We start from the raw sequence: 12,374 nt of genomic DNA, 5'->3' as shown, positions 1-12,374 counted from the left end.
TAGTCGAGTTAGTGGTGAAAGTCAACCAACGTCAAGATAGATATATGAGGTATGTCATATAATATTGAATTTATCGTTTTATTTACTTCGAATTTCTCGATCACCTATATGGGCGCATGATTAATTTACCGTTTTTGTTTAATTGTAACTTCGCGCCGCAAGAAAAAGTTAATTTTTATTATTTTGTACATTTTAATTAACTATTACTTTTTCGTGTGCAATATACTTCTCCAAAAAAATTTAATATAAGCATTTCTTGACCACGTATGTACGGAGCTCATTTTTAGTTATTTCCTGTTAGTTATACATTGTTCTATATCGTAATCTTCAACATAACTTTAACATAAATTTTAAGGTACTTTTAAACATCTTTGCATAAGAAAAAAAAAAAAAAAGTAAAAATTATAAGGTATTCGTGATTTATTGATCACAATACATGCTATGTTAAATAAATTTGACGCGTCTTACTAACTCATCGTGTACAATATTAATTAACACTAAATATATATATATATTAAGTGTCGCTAGCATTATTATTATTTACATTTTTCTAGCAATTGTTATTACAATTTATTTAATTGCACGTCTTATCATATTAATACATGTATGTTCTCTTTTCGGCTAAAATACCTCTCGCATTCATTTCTAAAGTAACTAAGATTATTTTCACAATGCTATGTTTTTAATTTTTACATTTATAAACTCTTAATTAAATTTTTTTTTATTATACTCTTCTTTTTAATTAAAGAATTGAATTAAAAATTCATTAATTTTCTACCTTTTTCACAAAATTTTTCTGCAGCTTGTAATTACATTAATAATCGCATTTAAATAATTTAATTGTATACAATTCTAAAATGAATTGACCATTTAATTTTCTTAATTTTATTTTAATGTTTTAAATTTGCTTACGTATATCAAATAGAGTACTAAAAAAACGCTAACATACATAAAATAGAAAATATAAAAGTTAATGTTTCGAACAATTAAATAACTTACATACACGCACATAATAAGAAATACATGGCCTGCACCTCTATGAATATTCCTTCTCATGATTAATTTCTTTACAAGAATTTACACATTTCTAATTTGTAATTTGCTAAATTTCGTTTGATCACGTTTCATGAAAGTTTTATCGCTAATTTATTCATATGCAAAGTAACCGGTTCTGTTAGATATATGTATAATGCTTTTAACATTTAATAACCAATAAAAGAAATTTGTAAATCTTTCGTATTAATATCACATGAGTCATACTCGAGTTTAAGAAACTTTGAAAATTAATAATTAATCAGTTCTACTTCAAAAACTCTTTATATATTCAAAGAATAATTAATTACGTTTAATGCGTGGCAAGAGACGCAATTAAAGTTCGTATTCGTGCATTCCGTTTGTTGAAGGAAGTTGAAATAGTTCCGAAAAAAAGTATGCGTATCATTTTTAAATCACCCGCATTTAATTATAAAAATGCACCATACTTTTTCGATATGTTTAAACACTTGTACCAATTGATTGTTAAATTGTTTAATCTTTCAATTAATTTAATCTTTGCCGATGCTACAAAATAATAAAGCCTATATTGCGAACTGAGAACATATCAATATTTCGTATAAATTCAAATACTTATCTTAGTCAACGACAACTTTTTTTAAAACGTGAGCAAACGAATTTGACTTTGAAATTAGCGTCTTTTTGAAAGCAAATTTAATTTAAATTACATTTTGTATACTTTACATAAATAAATTAATATATAGACATATACATATATACATGTGTCTCGAAGGAGACGCATGTATTATTTCGTCCTGCTTTTAATTTGCGACAGAGCAGAAATTTATATATCCGGTAATTGTTCGTTGAACTAATCTCTCGCGCGACACGGCCATTCGATTAGACGCAATGAAGCGATTTATCCGGATAGTGTTATACAATTTTTTTTCTTTTTTTTATGGACAAGATAGATTAAATGTGGTTTGGATTTGTTCGTGATACTTAAGTGCATATCTATGAAGAAAACAGAACGATGCAATTTGGAATATCCTCAATAAAGCGTTCTCCGTCGCAAGCGACGAATAAGGCCCTCCGTGGTGCATCGTTTTGCTTTTTTCCATATATGATGTTCATCATATAAATATATACATATATATTACGGAAGATCCCAGTTGATTCAGGGCATCGATAGTGAGTTGGAACTTTAAGAGTGATCTGTGATATTGTTTTTACAGATAAGGTTCATAGCTCGTTTCCGTCCAGTATCATTCCACAGCACATAAGAATGTTTCGTGCCAGACACTCTACGGGCTTGACTAACAATAATAATACATCATGTAAAAAATACAAATATTAATCGCTACAAGTCAAAGATATAAATAAAATTATAAATATTTCGAAAAAGTTATTTATGTGAAATAAATTGAAAAATTAAATCGATGAGAAGACGGCAAATCTAAATTGAATATTTGGATTATTTTGTATACTTACGTTTGAAACAAGTCATAGTTCGTGATATACGTTTCGTCAAGGCAGAAGTGCTCGTATAAATCTATCACAGAATAGTTGACGAAAGAAGACTCTCTTTCGGACGGATTATCCGCCAGAGATCTTATCCAATTATTGAAGGAGAAAAATGCCATACTCTGTTTCTCATAAGCGTAGATGCTGAGATTAGCCAAGGGCGGAAGGGTGCAGATAGTAATAGCTGTATTCGAAAGATGAAATTTCGTTCGAAGAACTTGTAAAAGCTCCGTCATGTCGTCTATCATCTCATCGCAAGTGGCGTTCTGGAAAGAACCGAAGAACATTCAGTGAAAATCTGGTCACTTGTTTCACAAGTGCAAAAAAATAAAAAAAATAAAATTATAATAATAAATTCAAGCTCATTCAACAAATAAGTTTAAATTTATATTGATTAATAATTAATTCCTTAAATTAAAAATGTATTTCTTAATATATTTAATATATAATATTTAGGTCTGCGTCCGTATTCATTGAAAACGGCACAAAGTCAAAGTGACTTACGTTATAAACATCAACCGATCCAAGCAGAATTACGACACGATTAGAGATGGTACTAACATTCCTCAAAGCTTGAGTACAGTCGCTAATAGTTTGTCCGGAGATACACAACCCACAGTGCAATGCTAAACTGTCTGTATGAAATAATAAAACACAAAGCATTTTATTTTAAAGCATATTTTCCTCTTGAATGTTATCAAATTTTAATTTTTCTCACTGTTCATAACTTTGGTTAGATAATAATAATTTTAATTAAATAAAAAACAAATTATTTTTCCGAATAAAAAAAAAATCACAAGTAGTTGTAAAATAAAAGACGTTAAAGAATAATTTTAATAAGAAGTAGATTATGTGACGAAGCAAAAGTGAATTTTTATATAAACGAGATTGAAAAGTTTATTAAAAATAATTTTTCTCATACCTTGATATCTCCATATAGGAAGATGAAGATTTCGTATTGCAAGTTGTAAAAAGAAATCATCGCCAAGTAATTGTCGATCATTTGCCACAGGTTCATATATGTTATCCTACGATAATGTTAATATAACATATTAAAAAATATTTACTATTTTTCGGGATATTTTATTTGACATACTTTGAAATTTAAATTCTGTACTCACTTGATTTTTCATTTCATTAGTTTCTATCACTACCGGGAAATGATTTTCTTCTTCACCATATAAAAAGTTATTAATATGATTGCCATCTAAAAGTAAATTAATTAGTTAATTTTAAAAACTCTTTTTTGTTACAGAAAATGTTAATGTTATTTTAAATAATTTGAACGAATAAGTTAATCCATAATATTTTAAATTGTTGTAAATAGATTTTACAATAAACGAAGTTGCATTTTAGAAATGCAAAATTAGATGGAAATATATAATAAAATATGCTATAAATAAAAAGAAACTACGTTACAATGGTGCAATCTAAAAATGAATCTTAAAAACATATTTGAAAAGCAAATAAAATCAAGTATCGTCAATTGTAAAATACTATTATCTCTTTTTACAAATATTTCAAAATGGATATCTTACTTCCAAATAAATTTGGATCACGGCGGCGAGTGAAGTCTTGATTTCGCCTATTGGTGCGATTAATATTATAAACTAAGCTGTTTCGGTCTCTGTATACAGTGTTTTTACATTTAAGACGATTTTCATTTTGCATAAATTGTTTATAGTATTTATTCTGAAATAAAGCATTGTTATCACTTAATTTTTCAATTTATTTAATTATTACCTACAGTATATTTTGTAAAATTTCCATAAACATACCCTTGTCTTTGAATAATCCATTCTTTGTTTCCGTATAAGTCTATTGATATGAGAGATCTTAGAATCGTTTGTCTTCAATATTTCTTCACCAAACTCGTTCCAAAATGTTTCCAAACCGTGTATATTTTTTAAAAGAGCACGAAGACTTGAAAACCCCAATCTACGATATGGAATAGATTCTCCGACGAGAGTTTGAAATTCATCTGCAAAAATAAAAATTTTCTTATTCTTACTTAACGATTTTTCGGTATAGAATCCTTCGAGTAACATTTTATTAAATAATTTCGATAATACAAGCACCTTTCTGTTAGAATAGTTTTATAATATTTTATTTGAATGTAATTTTAATTCCAACATTTATTAATTAATATTAGAAAAGCGCGTAAAATAATCTAATTGAGACAAAGTTACAAATTATATTTAAACGTGAAAATACTCACCATTTAAATCTTTAATTAATATGCCGCCTTTCTTTGAAGTTATACACGACTTAATCAGTGCCACCGTTTCTTCCATTTTTATATTAAAAAAAAAGAACTTTTACGTCTAATCGTTAAAAGGACAATTTTTATATTAATAAACTGACTTCTCGGAAACTTAAAAATTTTACTTATTAGTTTTAGAGTAAGTTCGTTTAATTGCAAATCGTCACTTGCACTATCTTATTAGAAAAATGTGCCTTTTACGAAAAGTCTGCAGACCCGCTGCTGCTGTGAGTTCGATGGCAACGTCCGCACTCGCGAACGGTATACTGAAGAATAAGCGCCGTTTCGTCGTTTGGCGATACGAGCCACCCTGATTCGAATATCCCACCGATATTCTGGAAAATTCCGCCGATTCGTAAGCACAGTTCGTCGGGTGGTAATCTAGATAGAAAAAATAACGTTATAAGAAGTGTGTATGTACACAAAGTTTGAATGGAAACGCGACGAACACGAACGGTGAAAATCTTCCACGCTTGTACTATTTGTCATGACGACAGTTATAATAGTCTTCGAAGTCTTTCAAGGATTATTCTCAGGTACTTCGAAATATTTTAACTTACCAATATCTGAAGAGAATATGAGAAGTTTCATCAATTACCAATAATCAAAATTTCCTCCTTCCTTTAAAAACCATCCGTTGAAATTTATAGCTGTAAGAAAGCAAAAATATAGATTAACAAGAAGAATTTTTCAGGAATTATAAAGTATAATTCATAAAGCAGAAAAATAACAATATTTTTTTTTTTTTTTTTTTAATGTAATTGCGATTATTTGAAAAATTAATAAAATACTTAAGTATTATTAAACTAGGAGTACATTAAGAAATGCTGACTATATTGATAAAATATTATGTAGGATCCAAACCGAATTCTAGTTACAGTCGATTTTTCAGAAGATTCTACGAGATGCCGATACTTACATGCCCACGGTCTCTCGACGAAGTTCTGGAGAGTTTTGACGGGTCAGTAACTCCGAAAATATTTATGTCGTCCCAAACTATTCTTACACTCGCGACATAGATATTTTTAGCAAATGTTGGGTAACTCCCGTATACGTTTTATTGCTTTCTCCCTAATTATGGCCATTCGGCGGGATCTAAAAACATTGTTTCTGCAAACCAGCGAAAGTATCAGCGTCATTTACTTCGGCATTGCGGCTGAGATTATTGCAATTCTGCCAGGCACAAGTAATCCTATAAAAACCCATCAAGTACCTCTTTCTCACATGTTTTAAATATTAATTTCATTCTGTTAATTGATGCAAACAAGAACGCATAAAATGCGTCTTGTTCAAATTAATTATTATTTACTGCTTATTAAAAATCTCTTTTAAAAACCGTTTTAAGACTTATACAAAGAATATGTTTCAATACTTACGCGCGACGAGGTAATTAAAAATGTAAGAAAATTTTTTAAGTACAATACTTTCGTGATAAATGTTTATCACGTAAGCATTTATACTGTCGACAATCTTGCGCGAATTAACGTCCATCTAGTCTTTTTCCGCCAAGGTTTCCGATACATCGGTTCGTCTTCACAGTGGGTGGTGGAGTACGCACTTGTCACGAAGGGATCCTCGAGATATCAAAGTTCTCGAGGAGCCTAAAGGGTCGCACGCCGCAGGAGGGTCAACAGATGTCGAGCTGGAGTTGAAGGCTTCACGTGTCGTTGTGTTGCAATATACGTTGGCCCAACTATCTGCACGTTTCGTACAATATTGGAACACCGCCGAGGGCTGCGCGGTAACTCGGTAAGTCAAGTCAAATAAACCATGAAGAGTAACGTTAAAATGGCACTCGACATTCCGAGCTTGTAGATCACTGAGGTCCTAATTTCGGTGTCTGTCACTTCTTCCGCTTTCCCAGATAACGATATCGTGAAAAATATTCTTATTTCAAGGGGGTCCTTCAAAGGCGGCGAAGCGACGGTGTCGAATAGCGATCTGTTCGCGGGAAAACATCGGCGGATGCACGAGAGCGTTTTACAGGAAAAGGAAGACAAGGGCGGAGAGATTTTCCATAAGAATCCCCCGATTCTAAATTTGCCATTAATAGCGCGGCGTGACGAATTGAGCGCAGATGCATTCGACGTGCCCTGTGGGACCGTGCCCTGTTTTGAAAACGTGCCGATACGCCGGTCGGGGTCCGTCGAGCTTTCGGATTCACCGTCGAGAGAGCATGTCCGGTTTAGTCTCTCTCTCTGCGAGCCCTCCGCTCCGATTTCCCGTGTCACGGCTGGCGAACGCCTCTTTACGCGTATCTCATAAATCGCCGGCAATTTCAGCTGTCCACGGTGACACGGCAGTTGCCGGTGACCCGGTCGAAGGACGCGTTGCGCTCGAAAGCTGCCCGAATGAAAGTAGAGCTTTTAACACGGGGTAGAAGCGGAAATAGCTGTACTTTTTGGCGCAACGTAAGACGCGGCTTGTGGAAATGATCCGATAAAGAATAAAAATTACAGCGCGATATTTATATATTTTTTTCTTTTTCTTTTTTTTTATTCTTTATGTAATAACGTCACGTTCGATATCTACGTAATCAGAATCGAGGAGCATCCACGGCCGTCGATGATTTATCGCGATTTTATAGGAAATTTATTTGCACCAACTAGAAATTTATGTACACCGAGAATTTACGGCGCTCGATGTAAATATCTATCGACGCAGCTTCTCGTGATGCGCCAGAACGAAAGTTTTTACGACACTCGAGGCGCTTTCGAGATTTCCGTTTAGGTAAGAATGCGAAGGAAACGACACTTGAAGTGGAAGCGATGGCACGACAGCTGACATTTTATTTCGTTTTGGAGTCCAAAGTGGCGTCGTATCGTGAAAATGTAGACGTTCCGACGAGCCGTTTGGCGCCTTTCCGACGCGTTTTGAACGCCTTCGGTAACATACTCGCGCAAGTATGAGCGCAAGAGAACCTTTTTTTCTCTTTCTCTCTTTCTCTCTATCTCTCGAAACTTTTGAAAAAAGGTGGCCCGAACGAGAAATGGTCGAAAGGTTGGCATTTAGACATTCGGGGATACGTGTTAAACGTTCGCAATTACGTCATTAATCACGCACGACGGTCGTGACGGCTAGCGTTAAAATATGTGGTCCTTAATAGCGCAGAGATGGTTACCCGGCTGATTAATTATCCACTATCTGATGAATGGCCGCGATCTGACGAAAGCTCGTTAAAGCGAATTCGCAAAGTGGGCGCCGGGAAAATCAGCCGCGCTGGGTGGAAACACGAGCGGATGGAAGAAGTCACGCCTTTCTCTCGTCGTTTCTCTTTATTGTCCTATAATCTCACATATTTACACCGTCGCGGTATCGACAAGGCATTTTCTCTTACATGCTACGCGGATCGATGCCTGACAGGCACGTGAAAAATTTCGACGATCTCCGCGGAAGTTATCGAGTACGTCGGAGGACAAATGTCCCGCGTGAGACGCGGGATAAGAGGATAAGAAAATTTTCACAAGACAAGAAAGAGATTCCCGTCGTATCTAGGAACTAGACTCGCAAGTTTTAAACCTGAAAATGCAAAACGACGCGAACGCGAAAAGATAATGTTAAATACGTAATTAGAAAGAGAAGCTTTGTTGAAACTTCCAGCGAGAAGCGCGGGAAAGCGAGAGAGAAAAAAAAAAAATAAATAGAGACAGTGTAGAAGCAGGAAGAATACCTTTGGCACTCTCACCGTCTTCCAATTTACATTTCTTGTAAATCGACAGCGTTAAAAGCGGACGAGTTCGAAACGGGTCTTAGAAAATCATCAAGAGTATCGATAAGTAAATAGATAGAATTGCTCGCTAATAAATACGTAGAATTAAAGTAATCGTAAAAAAAAAAGAAAGAAAAGTTGCGATAAACTAATTGCGCGTCATGGTGAATTTTCGACCCGCTATAAATTTTCGTCTCTGCCACGTGCATTCGGCGTTAACCGGCTACAATATTTCGAGTTACGCTCGCGCGGACGGGCCAAAATTATCCTTGAAAATGTTTTCCTTTGGCCGGCGGGTGAAAATATTTTACTATTCGACGGCGCTTCCGATATATCTGGCTGTAGATTTATCGGTAAAAATTGGGAATCTATACCCGTGTTTGCGCGCCTTCGTGAAACTCCCTGGACTTATTAATCGCCGGCAACGCCCATAATTCTCGTTTCGATGAAAAAATCGAGAACCCAGTCCCGGTCTCGTTGCGTCAGCTAAATCGTACACGATGTTCGAGAAGTCACGCGCTTCTTTTCTAAAGTTTAAAAACACACGGCCGTTCCCTTTCTTTTAATTAAACAGCTAAACTTTTAATTTCTTTTTTTTTTTTAATTAAACAAGCTATTATTTATTTTTAAACCGAGTCAATAACGATATACGTCGCTCATCTTCATTCGGCAATCCGCGAATCGTTAAAAGTGCGGCGTTCAACAACTTCTGAAGCACTAAGTAATACAATTAACAGAATTATTACAAAAAACAGTCAAGTCTTCGACCGTGCGCGGTGATAAGATATCGAATGTCACACCAATCGTCGTAAGTTAATGATAGAAATCGATTGGAAACGATTAAAAGATCTCGATACCGTGCGTTCATCAGTGATGGGATGAATAGTGACTCTCAGAGGGTGGCTGCAGCGGCCCATTAATGCTTTGCACGATCATACTGAGGCAGTCCAAGCTGCTTCCGTTATTTTGCGAGGATAATGTCTCGGCCTGCTCGAAACCTGCAACACAAAAATAGAAACCTCATTAGAATAACACCTCTCGTTAAAAAAAAGAAAAAAAAAAGAGAAGAAAATTATGCATCCCGCGTTTATTTTGCACAACGTCGTCTTCCCTCAATCCCGCCTCGCCGCGCACGTTAAAATACTCCTTTTCGGACAAGTCGAAACTCAGCGCAAGACTTGGACTTCATTTTCACGCCGCGTTTAGCACAAAAAGATCATCGCGATCTCGAGGCAACCAGCGGGGGGGTCTTGCAAACACGAGGGCAACGTGCGCGAAATACAAACTGCGTTTTAAGTGAACTCTAGGTGCTCTTTGACCGTCCCTCCGTCCCCGTGTCGCGCTGTGTATCCAGATACGGATGAATTGCGACCGCTTGCCGAACGTACCAAGGGCTGCTCTTCCTTCGTGGCCCGTCACGGAGAAAGCATTTACGTAAGTTATGTACTGCGACATTAAGGACTTTGAAGCCGTTATTCTTGGCATCGGCGCGTACTTCCGTCTTTCTGCCTTAAATTCGACCTGATGCGCCGAGAGAAAAATATAGTTACTTTTAGATCCACCTATAATTTTATAACACTTCCAACGATAAATATGATTGACTTGTGATTGTATTCATAATTGACGCAATCACATTTGTCGTTGAAAATGTTATAAAAAGTCAAAAAGCAACGATATCTTTCTCTCGGTGTATTTTTTCACCTTCGCGAAGAGAGAGAGAGAAAGCACGTGTGCTTAACGGTATGAAGATTTTAAAGTAATATCAATTATTTACGGAGAAACGAAAGATCGTTTTCAATTTGGTATCCGGATATTTAAATCCGCGAACGTTTAACAAGCTAATTTTAATAATAATATAAATATAAGTTTTCACGACAGATCATCAAATCCACCGATGACTAATTAGCCGCCCACGCTCCACCGGCATTTTAGACGTGTCGCTGGCACGGAAATTTGGATAAAGATATATCTGCTGAGGAGTGTAACCGAGAAAATGGGCAGCACGAAACTAATAATATTAGTTGGAACGACGAATGCGCCGACATGCATCGATAAATATGAAAGAAGACAGGTAATTTCAATCTTCTCTCCTTCTTTCATTCCCCGTCCGTCCTGCGTAACAGAAACGATAGTAATTAATTCTCAGCTTTACAAATTTATCGTATAAACGAATAACTTGAATAACTTATTTGTTCAAGTTAACGTTTACTTAATAACAATATTAAAAAAAAAAAAGAATAAAGTTTAAACGACAGGCAATTACTTGTAAGCAATTTTTCGCGAAAGTAAAACTTCGTGAAAATTGACAAAGAAATTTTTATTTAATTTAAAGCAAACATTATTTTGATAAAAATTTAATTAGAAATTTTGTTAGTAACGTGATTAGCTTTGAAGATAAAAGGTTACATAAAAAAAAAAATTAAAAAAAAAATATAGAATTTAATCAAACTTCCGTTAAAGAAAAATCAGTTTCATGTTAAAATAAAATCTCGCAAATAAAGTTTGTAAAAGTTATTAATTCAAATTTTACTTATGTAATTGTGATAATGTATATTCGTCCTCACCGACGTGTAATTTCTCATAAATATTGCGAAAGCTCGAACTCTTGTCGCCTTTAATCTCCATAAAGTTAAAAACATCGTAGATTCGAGGAGATCGTGAATATTCATGGAACCTTAGGCGCTTGGATAATGAGAAAATGCAAAGAAGAATTTGTATAGCTCCCGCTTAGTATCTCATAATATGGAAAGTGCGGATATCGTAACGAAAGAACGACAAGATACAATTACTGAAAATTAATAGTTTAATAGAGAAACTTTTAATTTCGTATTCATAAGCTGTACTTCATTCAAACAAAAGTGCGTTTTTTTTCTCTCTCTCGCACGCATCTTACATGCTTAAAACGTACTGCGTTTATATCGTATACGTATTGTCTCAAAACGAAAACCTTTTCGGAATTTAGCGCAGAAATATTCCGCGGCAAGCGTTAATCACGATTAAAACGATTGTCTGACAGAGCACGAACGTTGGAGTGAGCCGAATGTTTATTTATAAATCCCAGAACGTATGATAGCTCCTTGTCATACTTCTGCGGATGATATACTACCGAGATCGCTTGCCAGATTCGTTTGGTGCAATCGCGAGACCGAATAGATCTCGATAGTGGCGTAAATTATTTACAGGCCTGACAACTCTGTCAACTGCAATGTAATTCTCGACGCGTACGCAGGCAAGACACATCCTCCGACGTGCGATTTTTTTCACTTGTAACAACTCTGGTCAGAGTAATGAAAGATGAAAGGTGCCAAAAGTTAAAAGCGTTTATTTCTCCTTATTAATAAAAATTCTCTCGCGCGCGCGTATTATTAAAAAAGAATTGAACAAAACGGTCGAATTAATTTTTGCTACGCTGACGATAAATAAAGTGAGATATTAGATCGAGTGGTATAACAGGCATTCTATATTTCTAATTTATTTCTCGCGGCGAGTCCGGCGCGCTTGTTCTATATCGCGGCGAGGCGTTCTAATCAACTCGGCAAATCGGTAGATTAAATCGTAATCCCTGTAACATTCGGTAAGAACGACAGAAATAACCAGTCAACGAAGAAACGTATGGGAGATGGATTTGAGAACGGAAACGTGCCTATAAATATAAGTAAATAGATAAAAACAAGAGAGATCTACAATTAAATTAAAAAATTGTTTAAATTCGGAACTTAATTCAATTCACAACAATATTTCATAAATGAATATTAAGCACCACGTGGCGTGATTTATTATATTTTGCCAGAGTTAAAGAATAATGTTGACTTTGCTGTGATATTCACGCAAGGAATTTTTTGTAAACAGAACTGGTACAGTGTTTCATATGCAATAAATGGTCTT

At 34.9% G+C, this 12,374-nt stretch overlaps 2 protein-coding genes across 2 annotated transcripts in view; both read right to left on the bottom strand.

The window, feature by feature from the left end:
• Nucleotides 1–402: 402 nt before the first annotated feature.
• LOC139101904 (maternal effect protein oskar-like) lies at nt 403–5,084 on the bottom strand. Its single transcript, XM_070655418.1, has 8 exons — nt 4,736–5,084; nt 4,296–4,498; nt 4,056–4,209; nt 3,639–3,724; nt 3,440–3,545; nt 3,022–3,152; nt 2,485–2,783; nt 403–2,309 (listed from the first exon to the last, which is right to left on the bottom strand). Exons 1-8 carry the CDS (start codon nt 4,809–4,811, stop codon nt 2,198–2,200), a joined length of 1,167 nt encoding a protein of 388 aa, XP_070511519.1. The 5' UTR covers nt 4,812–5,084; the 3' UTR covers nt 403–2,197.
• Nucleotides 5,085–7,142: 2,058 nt separating this feature from the next.
• Nucleotides 7,143–12,374, bottom strand: part of Nau (myogenic-determination protein nautilus) — a 38,330-nt gene continuing 33,098 nt past the window's right edge. The window contains exon 5 of the mRNA XM_070655421.1: nt 7,143–9,487. Coding sequence (XP_070511522.1) covers nt 9,357–9,487 — 131 coding nt within the window. The 3' untranslated portion in view covers nt 7,143–9,356. The remainder of the gene's footprint in view (nt 9,488–12,374) is intronic.

The sequence above is a fragment of the Cardiocondyla obscurior genome, linkage group LG04, assembly GCF_019399895.1.
Source record: "Cardiocondyla obscurior isolate alpha-2009 linkage group LG04, Cobs3.1, whole genome shotgun sequence".
In the NCBI taxonomy this organism is placed as follows: Eukaryota; Metazoa; Arthropoda; class Insecta; order Hymenoptera; family Formicidae; genus Cardiocondyla; species Cardiocondyla obscurior.
This window is presented reverse-complemented; position numbering and strand designations above follow the sequence as displayed.

What these genes read in the sequence shown, in the direction of transcription:
- LOC139101904 (XM_070655418.1), bottom strand. Translation starts at nt 4,811, where the DNA reads ATGGAAGAAACGGTGGCACTGATTAAGTCGTGTATAACTTCAAAGAAA. An exon ending in TGGATTATTCAAAGACAAGG is followed by an intron (nt 4,210 to 4,295) that starts GTATGTTTATGG and finishes GCTTTATTTCAG; the next exon opens with AATAAATACTATAAACAATT. An exon ending in GATCGGTTGATGTTTATAAC is followed by an intron (nt 2,784 to 3,021) that starts GTAAGTCACTTT and finishes GGTTCTTTCCAG; the next exon opens with AACGCCACTTGCGATGAGAT.